Here is an 18,571-nt window from a genome sequence, read left to right as displayed (position 1 = left end):
TGTGGTGTGCCACGAAGATGTGAAAAAATATAGGCATAAATCTAGCTTACAAATTATTCAGGCTAATTGTAGTAATTAAGGATCAGACCTGTTTGCCCAATAGTGGCAAGACATATATGTATATAAGGACATCTGACAAATTGGTTTGTCCGTCAAGAACCAGGAAAAAAAATCGACTGAAAAACTGAAAAAACTGAAAGACTGAAAAAAAAGACTGTGAAATCACCTTTACCATAATGTAAGTACATTAAAAACCTTAGTCTTCAACTTACCAGTTAAGTTGAGCGTGCTCATATTTTTGCGCCTGGTAAATACGCCATAATAATAGCAATCCATAATGGAACTTGCGCACCTGCTTTTAAAGGGAATGTTGGATGACGCTCTGATTGGTTTATTTCACGTTACGCCCAAACCACACCTATGAATAATGAAGCTACTTCAGACCAACCCATGTTAGATTTGCGCCGGGCGCAAGAGCCATTTATCCCGCCGGGAAAATAGCAACAGCGCCGAAACCCGCCCACAAAGTTACTTGCGCTTCGCGCTTTGACACTTGCGTTTCAGATCGTTAAAATAGGGCCCTTAATGTCTTAGGTCACTTTCTTGTTATTATTCTTGTAATATAAGAAGTTTTCAATATTTCTACTAGAAAAGAGTTTTTGCAGTGTTGCTGTGCTAATGCCAGCAGTGAGATCAGTCTCTTCTTGCTCGTTTTGAATCTTAAAAGTCAAAGTGCTTTAATTTTGATTCAACTGAAAAAGTACTAACAGGAAAATATTAAAAAGTAATTAAATCTTTAAGTTACTGGTTACTGTGTTGGAGAAAAACAACAGAGGTTATAAGAGATCTCATCTGTGATTTCATTTACTTTGGAAAGAACACATTAAGCTACAACTTAAATCACGTCACTAGATGATCTGTGCTGTGATAAACGGATTTATAGAAAGCATTAAAATAGATGCCAAATCAACCAAGCAGGGCAGAAAAACCATGCAATACAACTATCAAAGACATTAAGAAATATTTTTTGAAGTTGCATCTGAAATTTACTTGGCTCAAAATCTGAGGGGGCCGTATGAATAAGCATAACGCTTCTCATTACACTGCATTCTTATAAAAGCAGGATGAGACCTACAGCAAAAAGGGCACATAAAGCCCATTTCACCAAAAGAGCAATGCGATCAATAAAGACCCACTGAGATGATGTGATTATACAGGGGTTTTAACACAATATTTGCATTCGGCTCCTGCTGTGAGGCTTAATGCTGTACAGCCGCATCCTTCTTGAGCTCACATCATGTGAATGCATGCACGGCATCATGGGATTGTGAGGGGGTTAACACAACTCGCTCATGCCAAACTGATGGATTCAGCGCAGCATGGATTCAGCACCGAAGGAGTTTGGTAACTCTATATGAAAAAATCAAAAGACTAACCGGTGGAAACTAGAAAGAGAGGGAGAGATTAAGAAATTATGACTCAAAGTGAGAGGTGCGTGGGAGATGGACAGATTTACAGATAAAGGACTGAAAACGCATGGTTGATATTTCTAAAGGAAACAAAACAAAAGTCAGACGGGGTGAATTAAAAAAGTAAAAAGGCAGAGTAAGGCCTGGACTTGTGTCTGTTTCTATGGGCAGAAGGAGAAGGTACAGGTCTGGGGTGGGGCATCTGTGAGTAGTGATTATGCTGTCAACAGAAGCAGAAAGCCATGAACTTTGGAATATTAATAAACAGAGCCAAAATAGGAAGCTAGGGAAAATGAAAAGGAAGCTATAAAAAGGCTCATATTAACCAAAAGTATTTTAATTACAGCTATTGGAGAATGTGGAGCTTAATTATAGAAGACAATTATTGGAATTATTTCTATTATCTAACTGTACTGCTATTACTTGCATCGCCATCATTTCGCCATTCTACCATGGTGTATAATCTGCACTAAATTAGGGTGACTCGGTTTGAAACCTTCATGGGCCCAGCATGCACTAGACTGGTCCACATCAGCCTTAATTATAACCGGATGATTCTACAGCCACAGGACACGGGAAAATCTTACAGGCGCCGCCTTAACTTTTCTTACTACAGCCATGAAACCCAATTGTTTTTCAATGGATGATTTACACAGGAAAACTGTTTCGTCAGGTAAGCTTTTATGTGGCATCTAAATAACTGGTTTTATTTGTTTGTTACACAGACAGTTGTACTTTTTAAGAGCAGAAATATTTCCTCAACTGCACATTTATAGTTTTTACAACGTGCATAAAACAGCCCATAGATCACAGCCCAGAGAGAAAATATTCGATTGAAACAGGATTTCAACAAGAAAACAAGAAAACAAAACATCGATGCTAGTTTTACTAATAACTGCCAGAGAATAATACATCCCTTGTTGCTAATAATACTTTTTTCTCAAAAGCCCCATTTCAGTCCAGACAACATTTCAAAAGATGTAACAGATACAATTGTTTAAAGAGGATCCCTTACAAAAAGTGCGCTGTAAAGGATCCACTTGTTTACATTTATTTGTTTAAAAGCTGGATTTTTAAGGTCAGAAGTATGAAATTTAACACCATCTAGGGGTCTGGTTTGCGAATTGCAACCAACGGCTCACTTCAAACCTCCACCCTCCCTTTCGATGCACTACGGCGGCTAATACAGCACCAAGATGTCGTCAAGTTTTCACTTCTTTGCCGAAGGAGAAAAGGTATTTAAGAAACGCACGGCATTACCGTGGTACCATGCTCAGGTTATTATGGTAGTATCGTATGATTTGGGGGGGATTTGATGGTAAATAATGTCTGTGACTTCAACTAATAATTCAGATAGGAGCTCTGTAGCTTTTAACAAAAGATACTGCATGATAAATGTTTACCTTTAATGAACTCTAAGTCACTTCAGAGAAAATTGTCTGTCACAATCATGAATGTAAATGTCTAATGGGATGTCGGCAGTACTTGAATCACCAACTGTTATTTTACACAGAAAAACAAATGAAAGGTTTGAATCAGTAGCAGAGCCAGAGGGGGGTCCAAGGTGGCACTAGAAAAGAAGCAAATGGATCGCTGCAATTTGCTAAACAAATGGAATATTAAAACGTATATGTTAGCCATTTCAAATCAGACTCAGCCAGGTATGTTTTTTTATTGAAACCTACCATTATTGTCACGGGGACCACTACCACAGACAAGAAGCGTAATCCAACAAAGTATGTTTATTATACAGTTCCAAGAGATACGTACATTCCTGAAACACAACAATAGACACGACAAAGAACAAATGAACAGGCTGAGTATGAATAGTGTCCAGATGATGATGATGCTGACGGGTAGGTGTGGGGATAGCCGTCGAGGTACAGGTGTGGGGATAGCCGGAGAGTGGAGGATCATAGGAAGTGAAGTCCTTGGCCAAAACACAGGGAGAAACAGAGGGAATCGTGACAGTTATGGTTTTATCTACCTACTTTCTGACGTTATACTTTCAAATGTTGCGTAAATGTGAAGTTTTGCAAGCGTTTTCTAACCTTATAAATATAAACAGTTTGGGGAGAGATCCCCTATTTCTTAACTTTCTGAGCAGGTGTTCTTTATACAAACTTTAGAAATAAGCAACCATGTTTTAAATAAGTTTCACTCTTTGCTTTGGCTTTAGGATTCCTAAACAACTTTTCTTAGTGTAAGTTAATGTAAGGCTCCATTAACAGATAGAATCGGTTCCCAAAATACATTGGAAATTAACAGAGGCTTTGGGAAAAAAATGACAACAAGGTGAACAACTCCAAATTCATGAGAAAATAGGAAAAACTGTCCCTTCGTAGTAAAAAACTATCTACGACAGTCGCTATCTAAATAATGTGAAAAAATGAACAAAACGAATGTGGATGACAGCGTTTTTTCTCTGCTAAAGCTTTGAGCATTACAGCCAATCAAGTTTATGGCATGAATATACTGTCCAATCAGAGGCGTTTAAATGATTCACCGGTGGAGAAGAGTTGTGCTAAAGTACTCCACACTCACAAAGTTCACCATTAACAGATACGATGTAAGAATGATATTCATTAGAGTAATCAGACGCTTTACTTTACAACCTAAAGCCATTGAGTGATGTTGGATGTTCTTTGTTATAGTTTTCTATACATTTCCTGTTTGAATAACTGATTTTTATGTTCCTTAGAGAATCAAAACGGCACTAAAACAGCAATAAAATAATTCATAAATGCTTCTCAGCTTGTTTGGTAGTGTGTTCATGTATTCTAATATATCTCAAAGTAATAATCAAGTTTACAACATCAAGGGCAATAATCAGCATCAAAGATTTTGTTTTAATCTTGCAGTCCTATGGAATGAGTATATGCTTTATCATACTGTATATACTGTATGCTGCTCTGATCCACGTCAGTTTAAAGACACCTCTGGTGCTGCTTTGTTTCTGTTTAAATTAAACAGGTTATCAAGGTCAGACCAATTTTTCAACATTTTCATTATATATATTTTATGATTTATTAAAAAACATACTTCACACATTTAGAATTACATTAATCTCATTACTTTGTGCCAGAGGTGGGGGCAGGGGTGCCGCCAGAAATTCTGGGCCGTATGGAAACCAAAATTTCTGGGCCCCCTACAAATAGGAATATAAAAAGGTGGCCTGCTCTTCTGGGCCCTTAATCAGCCTGGGCCCTTAGAATCGTCCTTTACGGCGCCCATGGGTGGGGGACTCGAGTCACATGACTTGACTCGAGTCTGACTCGAGTCACAATTTTCAGGACTTGCGACTTGCTTGACAGAAGTAAGAAAATGACTTGACTTGACTTTGACTTGAGAGCAGGTGACTTGCGACTTGACTTGACTTTAAATGGAAGACTCGACAATGACTTGAACTTTGTAAAGTAATGAAATTAGCTAAAATAATTATTGTGAGTCAGCAGCACTACAGCGCCTGTCCCTTTAACGCTGCTCAACTCAAACCGCGCCAAACAAGGTGTTACAGCCAATTACTGTAGAGCAGTTACGATAGAGAGGAAACTGCGCATGCGCCTGGCGGCTTGAAACAGTTGTGGCCGTTACAATGGCGGACAACAGTCGAGCTCCACAGATAGTCACGTTTGGCTATAAGGTCTTTGAACTGGACCGTGAAAAATAAAAAAGATTTGCCAGATGCAGAGCATGCAACGCGAGGATTTCTGACACGACAACCACAACATCCAATTTCGTCCGACATTACAAGAACCACAAGGAAAGGTAAGAAAGTAATTTCTTTATAGTCAGTGTAATAAAACGATTACTAATATAATGAATTAATCGTTTCTGTTTGTCATAACTTTGCCTTGGTTGTTTTTTTATTATTAGAAATGTGGTCATCGATAATCACTGATAGGCCTACATCTCATCTCATAGTTAGATGAATTGGGGAATCTGGCTATAACGGCGTAGCCCGGATTTTTATGTTCTTAAAACATTAAAATCAAGAAGGGCTTCTCTGTATTACATGTTGGCGAATGTCTATATTAAATGCGCGCATGTTCAAGTGTTTGTGTGGACTGCGTGTGGAAGCTGAATAGCAGCTCGCTTATATACTGCGCATGACCGGGTGATGGACGCGCCGGTGACATCACTTGGACTTAAATAACTCTTTAAAAACGTTGCGTTCATACTGACGAGAATAATTTCATAGTTCGAATCTGTTAACTGTTTGGATTTTTTTCATACTCACAATAACAACAAACAATGAAACCAGTTCAAATAGAAAACAAATATTCTCAGATTATATATTACGTATGAAACGTGCATATTGCGCGTCCACTGCAGAGATGACGATTAAGCATCATAACTTCATCTCTGGGCTATATTAACATACATTTAATTTATATTCTACCGAAATGAAAAAGATCCGTTCATTTTGATAAACAGGATTCAATATCGAAGTTAATAAAATGATCCGGGATTCCCATAAATTGCAAATTCCCTATAGGCCTACTGTTCACATTAATGGACAGCACAAGTATTACAGCATCATATACTTAAAACATACAATAGTCAAGTTGTCAGTCACAATACTTAGTTTATAAGATTCATAGCCTGTATAAATGCTTAAGTCATTCTGTCAGATACAAGTATTTCCATTTCTGTGTAGACCGTTTCAATTAAATTGAATTAGATTGTATTATACATTTCAGACTGGATTTCTTTTGTGTAAGCAACACTTTTATTTTCAGATATTAATGTTGCACAGATATGCATATAATTCATATATAGCAATGTGAATGAGATACATAATGTATGTATATAAGTTCATCTTTTCTGTGCAAAAATAAACACGTATCTAAAAAATTAACCTCTGTTTATTTTAGTACTGCGACTTGACTTGACTTGACTTGAAACTTATCAGGACTCGACTTGACTTGCTTAGGGTGAACCCTTGACTTGACTTGACTTGCTTGATTTGTCTAAACTGTGACTCGAGACTTGACTCGAGACTTGATGGTTAAGACTTTAGACTTGCTTGGACTTGACCATATGTGACTTGTTCCCATCTCTGCTTTGTGCAACTGTTTTGTTACTCTGGGAAGTAAATGATCACTTGTACCTCTTATCAGCAATCCGAAGAATAATTAATTTATAATTCAATGCCAGGTCAGGGTTACACACACATTTTCTGTAAAGGTCTGTGGACCCCTGAAGTAGCCTTGGGCACCCCATGGCCACCTCACATATAAAACTGTAGCTCCGCCACTGGTCTGAATCCATAATGCATGTGCTTCAGGTTGTGAGCTTTAGTTGCTGTAAACAACGAAGGTCAAAATAAACGAGGAGAAGTGCTGTGAAAAATGAATACGACACCATCATGTACCCCATCCCTATCGTGTGAGATTAGATTTCTCAAAGGACCCCAGTGTGAGCTGAAAAACAGTAGGTAGTTTTGCAAATGTTGTGTAAAAACAAATACAGAAGTGTTTGATACGGAGGGGGATTAAAATTACAGAGTATGTCTGCCCAATTTAAATTCACATAACCTTGAGAGGGAAAATAGTGCTTTGCATTACCGTAAATGGCTGAAACAGGTTCAGCTGCATCTTGTTACAGCCACAAGATGCCAAACATTGTCATGGTTATCACTATTTGACTTTTCACTATTTTACTATAAACCACCAGGAGTTCTGGGATGACTCCTGTATTCTGTTCACACAACACAGAAGAATGACTTTAGGGATTCATTCCTGCATTTCAACCCATTGGCACACAAAACTTGCAATGGGAAGAAGTAAAAGTGAAAATAGACTAGACATGGCAACACATATTGCTTGAGAACAAGAATATGGAAAAGGTTGGCAGAAAATGAGAAGGATAGGAAAAGATATTGTGTTTTTGTCAGACGTTTTTTAAGCAAAGATACAGGTGGTGCAACCAGTGTTGTGTGGTTCCTTCAGGGTTTTAAAACCTCCAGAGATCTCCCGCTCTACCTTCTCACAAAGACCACTGGGGCTGTGAGGTAATCAAACCACATCCACACCTTCAGCTCAAAATAACTTTAACATAAATCCCCCCCCTCTGTAATTCCACTTTAATAACTGTGACAATCGTGTACAAGCCTCCTGGTGTATTGTCATGCTGTTTCTGTGGCTTTCCTAGGAAGCTCCAGGTCAGCTGATGTAGTAGAGACAGCATGTATATGATCAGATTAAAGTGATTTTCTCTCTATGATGTCACATACAGACAATATTACAGTACTAAGAACTGTAACTGAAGTACTATAACGTACGTTGACCTCCATCAACAACAGCCTCAACATACGATTTTATATCTGAATTGGTCCCGTGATTCAGCCTGCCTGTAATCTAAAATAGACCTGCCTTGGGTACAGTTTCTTCAAATACTTCAATTACTCATCATCACACAGACACGGTTAAATAATAAATGGCGTCAACGTACAGACCAGACCGCTGAGTTTCAGCTGCATGGTGAACAGCGTGAGAGCCCTAAACTTCAGAAGAATTAGCTTTGAATTTAACATTCAGACACTCTTTCAGTTCTATACGAGCGCTCACTTCACTTTCCACAGCTTGCATGAGTTGCAGGTTCATGGTTTGGCGCGAGAACCCCGTTGCGCCAGCGGTCAGACGGCTGCATTCATCATACAGACATAGGCGTAGACAGAAAACCCTGCCGGGAACATTCCCATTAGCATGGAAATCACTTCACTCTTACTCACCCTGCCCAATCTCTTACGTTCTCTGCCCCCATACAAAAAGAATGGGTCTAACTCCTATTATTCTGCGTGAAGGCACATTGCCAGGGTTGATGACAAGAAAAGCAAAATCGTTGACCATTTTTCCCTCACTCCACTACTCTCGCTGAACAACGGCCAACTTACTGATTGATTCCATCGCTGACATTCGGCTTTGGGTTATTTCTCAAACAGCACCAATATCCGCCTAACAAAGTTTCCCCTACAGATCATATCGCTGTCCACCTGCTCAGAAATATAGTCCGAAAATAACTGTATTTTGTCTCCTTGTACGATTGAGGAAGTTTCTCTGTTGCTGGATTTTCTACAGCATAGGTTTTTATAGGCAAAATGGTATATATAAACTATATATTTGTGCATAATTAGGATAGCATAATAAATACGCTGATCAACCCTGAGAAGGACAGGTTTGAGGAACAGTTTTTTTATGCAAAATCATCCATCCCCATGAGGTGACCATAACCTCGTCTTTACCGACTTTGGTCAAGGAAATTATACGTACTACATTAAATATGAGTTTTGTTTGGCATTGTGTCGGGGTGTATGTTGTACTATGTACAATGGAAGCCCTGATGCAAAACCTCTTGAGAACAATGACAAAGATGCTGGTCTTGTGCAATAATTTTTTGGTCATTTTTGTCCTTTTGGTAAGACTAGAAGTACAGTTATTATAGTTTTTTTTTTTCAGTAGTTTCATTAATATGTTGTATTCGCTTCCCCAGTAAAAAAACTAACATTTAAAATACATTTCTTTCATAAGTATTGTTTAAATGTATTAACATATTGGCTGACATATTTATTTGGAGTACCACCTAACAATTCACATTTCGTAATATTAAGCCTAAAATATGTTTTAATGTCACTCTTCACAAGGAATTCATGGTATTTATTGTTCTGCAGAATTAAAGTGCATTAAGTACAAAATTAGTTGTTCCAAATTAGCAGACTTTGAATATACAAATTTAGTAAACCAAACAATCCCTATAAATTTGCATTATTTTTATTAAGTACATACATATGTAAATGCATTTAAAATAAATTTTAGTATATCTATTTTTTACTAGGGTTTTATTTTGATTATTTTACTTTTCATGTTAAATTTAGTTTTAATTTTTTATTTAATTTTTTAGCAATTGTGTTAATGTATATTTTTTATATAGCTATATTAGTTTCATTTATTTATATTTCAGTTTTCATTTATTATCAGTTAATAATTTAATTTAATACGTTTTTCAGTTTATGTTTTTCAAATAATATTTAGGGCAAAAATGTATTTGATATAACTTTCTAAGTAAATCATAATAACCTTATATAATAACCCTTATAATAACGCTAAAGCATTTTTGTTATCTGTAATATTTCACACGCATCACACGTGTGCAATTTGCTTTTATTTACTTTTTATCCAAAACAAGTAACAGTGCATTCTTACAATTTGTATCAGTATGCACGTTCTTTAAAAATAAAACACATGGTCTTGGTGTTGCTAACCCGATGAGCTACAGGAACACATTGCTTGTGACTGGCTATTGCTTTGGGATTTAAATCTCAAAGAGGCTTTGCAATGCTACTTATAAATGTCTCTATTTAATGACATACTATGACATTAAGTCACTTCCCAGAAGCCATTTGACCCTGGCAATCTTTTACTCCATCTCTGATTGGCTGGATCTATACATAGAGTACTATGTAAACACACATTTCGGCTGGATGGAAGGAAGCAGTTATCACCACAAATGACCGCTGAGTGCCCTGTCCCAGCGCCCCGTGTGGAACCGAGGGCCAATCCGATCCCATCTCTAATTAGGCGTTGTGATACGATGAAGCGATTTCAGGGACGTTTTCATGCCCCAATGCAATCTATAACCCCCCGAGGAGACCCTGCAAGAGTCTTAACGCTTTCCCCGCTTGCCTTATTCATACCAAACCAAATCAGCCGAATCAGTCAACAAATTATCCGATCAGAACACATGGCTGAGTGCCTCTCCTGCAAACTGACTCGAGGAAACGGACAAAGACCAGGCCCCACATCACAGATTAAGAGCCACGAGCATGCTGCAAAAAAACGCATCACTCGCGCAGCGTTTCCAAGCGCAGCGTGAGACGAGAGCGACTCAGACTTGCGTGATTACAGCGGACTGTAAAGCAAAGATGAGGCTGTTAGCACGGCTCTCATCTCTCCTCTACACCCTCCCCATACTTTCCCTTTCTCATCCCTCCTTCACGCTCTGAGAGCTCGCCCTCGGGACCCATTTTTATGGATTCAGATACGCAATTCACGTCTTTATCGCATCATGCCCAGAAAACCGTAGATGTGTAACCTTGTGGGATTGGATGAAACCAACGAACACAAAGATATGGAGAGATTCGCCACCAGTGGGAGACCAATCCAAACTAAATTAATTATGGGAAGGTGCTTTTGTTTTAATTGCATAATCAAGAACCCCAAAGTTGAAAAGAGCCCATGTGACTACCAGATTAAAGCACTCGTAAACATATTTTAAAAAAACCCTGTCATAATGGATGCAGTTTCACAGTTTAAAACATCTTTGCTGTCTTCTCAGAAAACATCAAACGAATTTGGAAGACGTCAGGCAACTAATGCTCTTACGCTTCCCTTACTCTAAAATGGCTTCCAGCAGAGGCTGAGATGGGTTTACAGGGTGCATCCTAGTTACACCCAAAGCGTGGCGTTCTATTGCCATTATACTTTTTAAGAGCAAATATGCATCAGTCTTAATTGCCTGTTGAACCTGACACCGCATGATTCCATAATGCATAGCTAGAGCACTGAATGAGCTTTACGCTTTAATGAGGACTACTACTGTTAATAAATGGGCTTTATGGTCCGCTGAAAGCACGCAGTAAGTGTTTTGATGAAAGCGACGAGGAGATTTGCTTGGATACTTGTATATTTTATTGCCCTGACATGCAACTAGCCACTGCAGAGCCTTACAAAAAGACCAGCTAGGTGAGGAGAGGAAGATATAGGAAATGCATGTATAAAAGAGATGTGGAGAAAGCACTGAAAAAGGAAAGAGAGAGCAAGAGATGGGGAAGAGATACACAGAATGAAAATTAGCCCTTAAGGTTGAAGACAAACCCGTCACCTTTGAGTGCTTTTTTTCATCCCCAGACGTCCTTTCCACCCTAAGCCTGATGAACCGCCGGGCGTGTATGTGACACGAATGCATATGTGTGTGCGAGACAGACGCTGATGTGTATTCCTGTAAGCATGCATGCAAATCTCTCACGTGTCGGTCTGTGATGCTGTGAATGCCATGAGTGAGAGAGGGAGACAGAGATATGAAGATGTAGAGAAAGATCATTGACAATAACAAGTTCTGTGATTGCAGTCAAGCTACAGAACAAGGCATAGGCAGATAATCAGATAGCAGTCTGTGGTCACTGCCAGACTGCTGAGATCGAGACAAGCAGACACTTTCGTCTTCGCAGGGATACGTTTATGGCAATAAGCCAGAAATGCTCTGAAATCCTCTGATATCATTCCACGTTTTAAGATTAACAGAAAAAGATCAAATGCAAGTTCAATGGGAGTAGAAAGTTTTATATCCGGTGCAACATCAGAAAGCAATCCTCTGTCAAAAGTTCAGTTTTTGCTTGATTATGGTTTTGTATTTATTGTATTGTAAGCCTGTTTCGTATCGCACAATGAATACTGCCAGTAGTGGAACTTAATTTAATTCATGTTTAACAATAAACATAATTTGTAAAAACATCATAGAAATAAAGAAAATAAAAAGATGCCGAAAATGTTTCCCTGCAAATAATTGTCCAATTTAGCTCATATTTGGGGACAGATTTGTCCCCAGAGTGTAGTCAATGCAGAGAAACACACACCCGCACAAACACACATACACACACAGGCAGACACACGCAAACACACACACACACACACACACACAGAGAAACGTACTCCAAGGCACACACACACTCAGGCACACGCGAACGAAGGCAGATACACGCACAGAGACAGACAAACACACACACACATGCAGAAGCACATACACCCATACACACAGGTACACGCACTCACAGACCACCCAGACAGGCAGACACACACACAGGCAGACAAACTCACACACACACAGGCAGAAAAACACGCAGATAAGCAGACAAACAGGCAAACACACACACACACACACATACAGACAAACAGGGAAAGGTAGACACACACGCAGGCAGACGGACACACACACAGGCAGAAACACACACACACACGCACACATAAACAGAGGAAGACATAAAAAGACATACACTCACACACAGGTAAACAGTCACAAACACATACTTCCATAAATAAAATTACCCTATTCTGGGAACAGAGTTAAACTATCTATTTCCCTCCGTGTTGCAGTCACCTGTTTTCACCTCATCTGAGTACAAATTACTGTGATTATCACAAAGTCTCTCTATTCTCAAACAGCATCCCACCATCTTTGCTTTTTGTGTCTTTCCACAATCCCGTCGTTTCCACCTGTTTCATCTTCTCTGCTCTCATTTTCAGTAACCGCCAGAGACTCGGGGGAAATAAATTAGTAATATTTATGATGAAACCTTCCCTGTACCGTTGCTTCTCATCTCGTCGACACATAAAAAAGACACTGATCTTAACAGGAGTACCTATGTAGTCATCCGTCAAACAATCTATCCGACCATCCATCACATGGGCACAGTGAGCTCCTCTGCTCCCCTCCGCCAGCCGAGGCTGTAAAAAGTATATAAACCAGCTCGACTCGCCCTGCACCTGAGTCTGCATGTATTAAGCTGAGGGACGCATCAGCCCCTGCGTTCCCTACAACATCCTTCAAGCGTAATTGCGATGGTCAAGACAGCCCCCAAAACGCATGCGATTTGTTTGCTTTTATCTGAGGTGAAATCCCAGTGAGATTTCAAAATCAGACACGGGATTTACTCATCCGGTGATCCTGAAAGTCTAGCTGGGTGAGACTTTGATATATTCAGCGTACAAGTGTTTTCTTTCTATGCCTTCAGAACGTCTCACCTCGTCTCACCCCGGTAAAAGCAGCCTTAGAACATAAAAGGGCAGAGCTGCTGTTGGAAGAGAATGGGATCTGTTTAGATCATGCTAATGAAGTGCGGTACTGTATGTAATTGAGCCAAACTGGAGAGGAGCTTTGATGTTACGCTCCCATGCAAGCGCAGTTAAACAGTTGGGGGTGTGGCGGTGGGGAGCACTTGATAGAATTAGGCTTATTTGTAAGATGCTCTTATAACTTACAAAAACTTCAGCTCTCCTAATGTGTAGTAATAGGCCAACACTTTTGTTTTTGTATTTTGGGAGATTTTGGGGTATATTTTGACTTTATGGGTCTTGACTTCATAGTCCATCGCATAAAGAGGATATGGATATATACGTTAGTATCATATCTCAGTACGATGTGAAAACTTTTAAGCAACAACATGCCCCTAAACAAAAAGCATGGTAACAAAAGTATTCACAAAAATAGAGCTAAAGATAATAAAAAGTGACATAAAATATACTTCAAAACACACATATTCACTAAAATGTCAATCATGGCAAATGTAGATCATCAAAGTAGAAACCCTACTGAAAAAAATTTAATTGCTTGGCTAGTTTAAACTGGTGTTGCAGCCTTTAATGTGGGCGAAGCTGGTGAAGGAGGCCGGTTTTAGAGAAGTTCTGGCCACGTTTTTAGCTGGTCAAACTCTGGTCAAGTAGGAACCCCCCTTATCAAAAATAAGTTTATTCAAGTGTGCTATAAGTATGCATATTTTAAACCTAAAATTTGAACGTATACTTTCTCTCTACTTCTTATGTACTTCTTAGAAATATACTTTATGTACTTTTAAGTATACTTTATTTTACGGGGTGAAAAGTTTAAGTATATTTGGCCTGTACTTGTACTTAACCTTTTGACTTCTAAATATACTTGGCTTGTACTTGTGTCTATTCTTTTGCTTGAACAGCCTATTAAATACTTTTCACAAAGTTAGCCATTCTCGTCTTATTATTCAGTTTATTTTCTGGACAAAACTTTGGTGCATAACTTGTCCCGCACCGTTTGTCGTAGACAAAATTTAGCAGCTTGTACAGCAGAGTTGGGCTATGACTTTAAAAGTGATTGTGCATATTATGGTGGTGAAGCTATCGAGCCATGCCCTAGCAATCATTTAGAGCAGTTTTGTAAACACCTTTGCAATGACCCAGAATACCTTAGCATCACCATAGCAACCACCTAAAAACACTTAAGCAACCGAGTGCCAAGTTTTGCCACAGCAAGTAAAGTTAATTTTCTTCAGAGTTTAACATAATTCATGATCTACACATTTTCTTCTAGTTTTTCACATTGTCTTATAATTAATTTACATCTAGTTAACACAGTGACATGAATGAATTGTCTTGGAATAAAATAAATATAAATGTGTGGAACTTAAATGCTTGATCAAAAAAATGAAGTGCATTTAAATTATTTTGATTTGACATTTATTATCAAACGGTTTTACTACAGTTAAAATTTGAAAAACATGGTTTTACTACAGTTGAAACCTAAAAAAACATGGTAAGCAAACTAGCAACTGGTAATTGTTTTGATAATTTGTAGACAAGTTAATGTTGTCATATGGTATAATATAGACTGGTATGGAGATAAAAACATGAATTCAACAACTAGTGATTTGCATTGGGAAGGTAAATTTGGTCTGTTGTAAATGTTTGATTTATAACTAGCTTTTAGATTACTCTATACTCTATGGATGGTGTAGACAAATTTTCTCTTTCATTTGCAGAAGTTGGGTTCTGGAACAAGTGGACGTATACAATGTAAGTATTGTATGTTGCATACTGGCTTAAAACATAAAATCTACCAGCACCCCTCAAAGTTGTGTATTTAGTGTATTTAACAAAAAAATCACTTCTAGTCTGTATATCAGTTCTTTAGTAATGCAGCTCATACGATCAGATTCTACAATCAGAACAAACTTTTATTTATTCTAAAATGTAATGCCTATCAAATGCTGAAAGACTCACAAACACTTTTTTGTGAATTCTTCTTTATATAAAAATAACTTTTGTTTTCTCTTATAACTTCATACACAATATTTCAATTAAAGACCTTTTTACTCTGTTACTTGTACAAAAAGAAGATGCTTCTGATTCTTTAAATGACATGCACACTTGTTCATATTTGTAATGTAAGTGTGATGTTATGTTGTTTTTCTTTCTTACAGAACTGTGATTGTTACAAACCCAATCACCTGTCGGAGAGAGACAGTCAAGTTTCCAAACACGTACAGCATTTGAAGGCTTCTAAAAGTGATTATTCTAAAAGACATTAATGAATGACCTTGAAAACCCTTGTTAAAATGATATACCGTATGCCTGTAACAAATATTTTGTACAGTTATCGCAAGTGACCACAAAGGAATGTTTTGTCTCTATTTTATTATTTTTTATATGAACTTTATAGAATTTTTTTCTTTTTATTATGTCTATAGCATAATTTCCTGTTGTATACTTCTGTCACAACTTATTACATTAATATAGCTACTTTTTATATTATTATGTATTTATAAAGCTGTGAAAGATTGAAATTGTGCCATAGAAATAAATTTGATCTCAAGAGAATTTAATTGACTTATTTTGTTGGTTTAGGTTGTGTTTCCTTATATTTTCCAAGTCAGGAGAACATGAATATGTTAATGTAATTAAAGATTTTGAGTCATCTGTACATGTACAGTTAGAGGTATATTACAAGTATTTCAAGTGCAAAAATAGTATCTAAATAGTATGTTCAGAAAAATACTTCAACTAGTAGTTTAATAAGAAAACACTTTGAAGAACACTTACAAATGTACTAGAAGTATATGTCATACAGGAGCAATAATACAATAGGTGCATATACAACGTTAGTAGTTTCAACAAAAGCTAGACCAATACCTGTTAAAAGAGAGCTTTTTTTTTCATTTGTCTGTCACCTACTCACAGAAGAGATGCCAGTAGAGAGAGATGAAAAGGGGTGTCACATGAGCCCTTTTGGGCTGCTGGAAGACGACGCGTGCTGCTGCATTCTGAACCAGTTAAAAGTACTTAAAAAGTACATAACTAACGATTTTTTATGTCCAATTTTGATTAACGGAGTGTCCAAAAACAAGTTTATGTAGATAGAAGTGTAAAAACACTATTATTTCGTAATTATCAGCTGTTCTTCTTACCTTACTTCTTGAATGAGTCTCAAATGATTCGTTCCGCGCTTCTTCTGTCTAATCCCCTCCTTTCCGCTAGCCTAGTCTGATGTGATTGGTCAGATGGTCTACTCTGAACTACTACTACTGAAAACGAAGGGCAGTCCTAGCTAAACGTAGGCTGGGACTATATGTAGTGACGTTCATCTGCGGCGGTTCGCAAATCAGACTAGGGACGACTCATTTGCGTGATTCAGAGTCGACTCTCTTTTTTCCAAGAACTCTCTATTCATTCACCTTCGGATTTAAAACTAGGCAGTCTGCTTACTTTCAAGCACGGCAACATTACACACTGCATGAAATGTAATTTTCATGATCTCATGTTATGTACTCTTTAAAAGTATACTTTTATAAACTAAAAAATGGGTCCATTTAGTCCCAAGCGGTATTCAAATAGTACACTTCCAAGCATACTACTAGTCCATTGATAATAGTATACTTACTAGGGCTGCACGATATTGAAAAAAACATACATTGCGATATTTTTTTTTCTGCGATATATATTGCGATGTGTAGAAATACAGAACTGTTCATCAGATGTCTTGAATTTCTCCAAAAATAAATATGCCTGGGATGGCAACTTGAGAAAAATAAGTGCGTGATGGTATAACATAACGCTTGTCAAAGTGACCGGATCATGTTTGCAAAACCCGGGTTGGTCACCGTGTTAATTGGTACCATGTCTTTCGCCAGGTGAAATGTTATCGCATCCGCGATCTCTTTATGCCGCTTGGAACCCTTCGCATATGGTGTAACACTGGCAAACGCATCCGAAATAGTTTTTTGCTTTGGACGGCAATCAGATCTGGCTTTGCACTTGTCATACAGAGCTCTGTGGTACCGACTTAAATGATCAAACAAATTAGTTGTGTTTCCGCGTGTTGTGGCAACTACTGCACGGCACTCCCGACAAAGTACCTGTTTTTGGTCAACATCATCCTTTCTGTAGCCAAAATATTTCCAAATAATTGACGATGCGCTTCTTTTGGCGACAACGTCGTCCATTTCGGTGCTTTTCTCCCATTCCTCGCTCATTTCGTCATGCGCACACATGCAAAGGGTGCGTGTCAAAAACGTGAAGCAACAACATGTGCTTTGTGAAAAAAAAAGCACCCATAAATCTGAATTCATTATTTTATATCAGGCAAATATAGAAAAAAAAACTTTCCCTGCATCGCACCTCGTGCGATGTGACTATTGCGCATGCGTACATCGCGATATCGATGCTAAAACGATATATCGTGCAGCCTTAATACTTACTAAACAAATTATACTTAATAATATACTTGATCTTTCCTTAATTATACTAAAAAAGCAAATTTTCGCGTCAGTCTCAGCAAAACGTAGGCGGGGACTATGTATAATGACGTAGATATGCGGCTGTACTAGTTCATGTCTCATTTGTGTGATTCAGAGTCGACTCCCATTTTTACAAGCAAATAACTTTGTTATTTATTCACCTTCGGACTTACAACTTGGTAGACAGCTTACTTTCAAACACGGCAACATAACAGATTGCATGAAATGTCATTTTCATGATCTCATGCTACCTACTCTTTAAAAATGCAAAAACATTGACAAAAAAAATATCTTGTGGCTCTTATTTGAATACTTACATATTCACCTGAGAAATTTCAATTAAAGAAGTGGTCAAGTAAGCAACACATATTGTAGGTTATTAATTGAATTGAATTTGTTATTCAAATCTAAATAAAATGTCTGTTAAACAGGAAATGTAATTATATTTATAATGTTACTGATTACTTTATTAATAACCTTTGTAGAAACATAAATTATGATTACCACAGTGTTTGTAAGGTGCATATGTTGACAAAATGTGAAAAGTTACTCACTTTGTGTGAAATGCGGTGGGTTGTCATTGACGTCTGTCAGTCGCACAGTGACCGTCGTTGTTCCTGACAGGCCTCCAAGATGGCCGCCCATGTCTTTAGCCTGTAGAACCACCAAATACTGATCTTGTGCTTCCCTGTCCAGATCAGGTACAGCAGTACGTAGGATGCCTGAGGGAGAAGAGGACAAAAGTCAAATGACAAAGAGAAAGACATAACACAAACTCAACCAT

At 38.0% G+C, this 18,571-nt stretch overlaps 1 protein-coding gene across 2 annotated transcripts in view; it reads right to left on the bottom strand.

Annotated features, from left to right (window-relative positions):
• Positions 1–18,571, bottom strand: part of LOC130417454 (uncharacterized) — a 136,207-nt gene that overhangs the window by 40,813 nt on the left and 76,823 nt on the right. For both annotated transcript variants that reach the window (XM_056743017.1, XM_056743016.1), the window contains one exon: positions 18,342–18,509. In XM_056743017.1, the coding sequence (XP_056598995.1) occupies positions 18,342–18,509 (168 nt within the window). The remainder of the gene's footprint in view (positions 1–18,341; positions 18,510–18,571) is intronic.

Source organism: Triplophysa dalaica, chromosome 3, assembly GCF_015846415.1.
Source record: "Triplophysa dalaica isolate WHDGS20190420 chromosome 3, ASM1584641v1, whole genome shotgun sequence".
Lineage (NCBI taxonomy): Eukaryota > Metazoa > Chordata > Actinopteri > Cypriniformes > Nemacheilidae > Triplophysa > Triplophysa dalaica.
The sequence above is the reverse complement of the archived record's forward strand: the minus strand, read 5'-3'. Positions and strand labels throughout refer to the sequence as shown.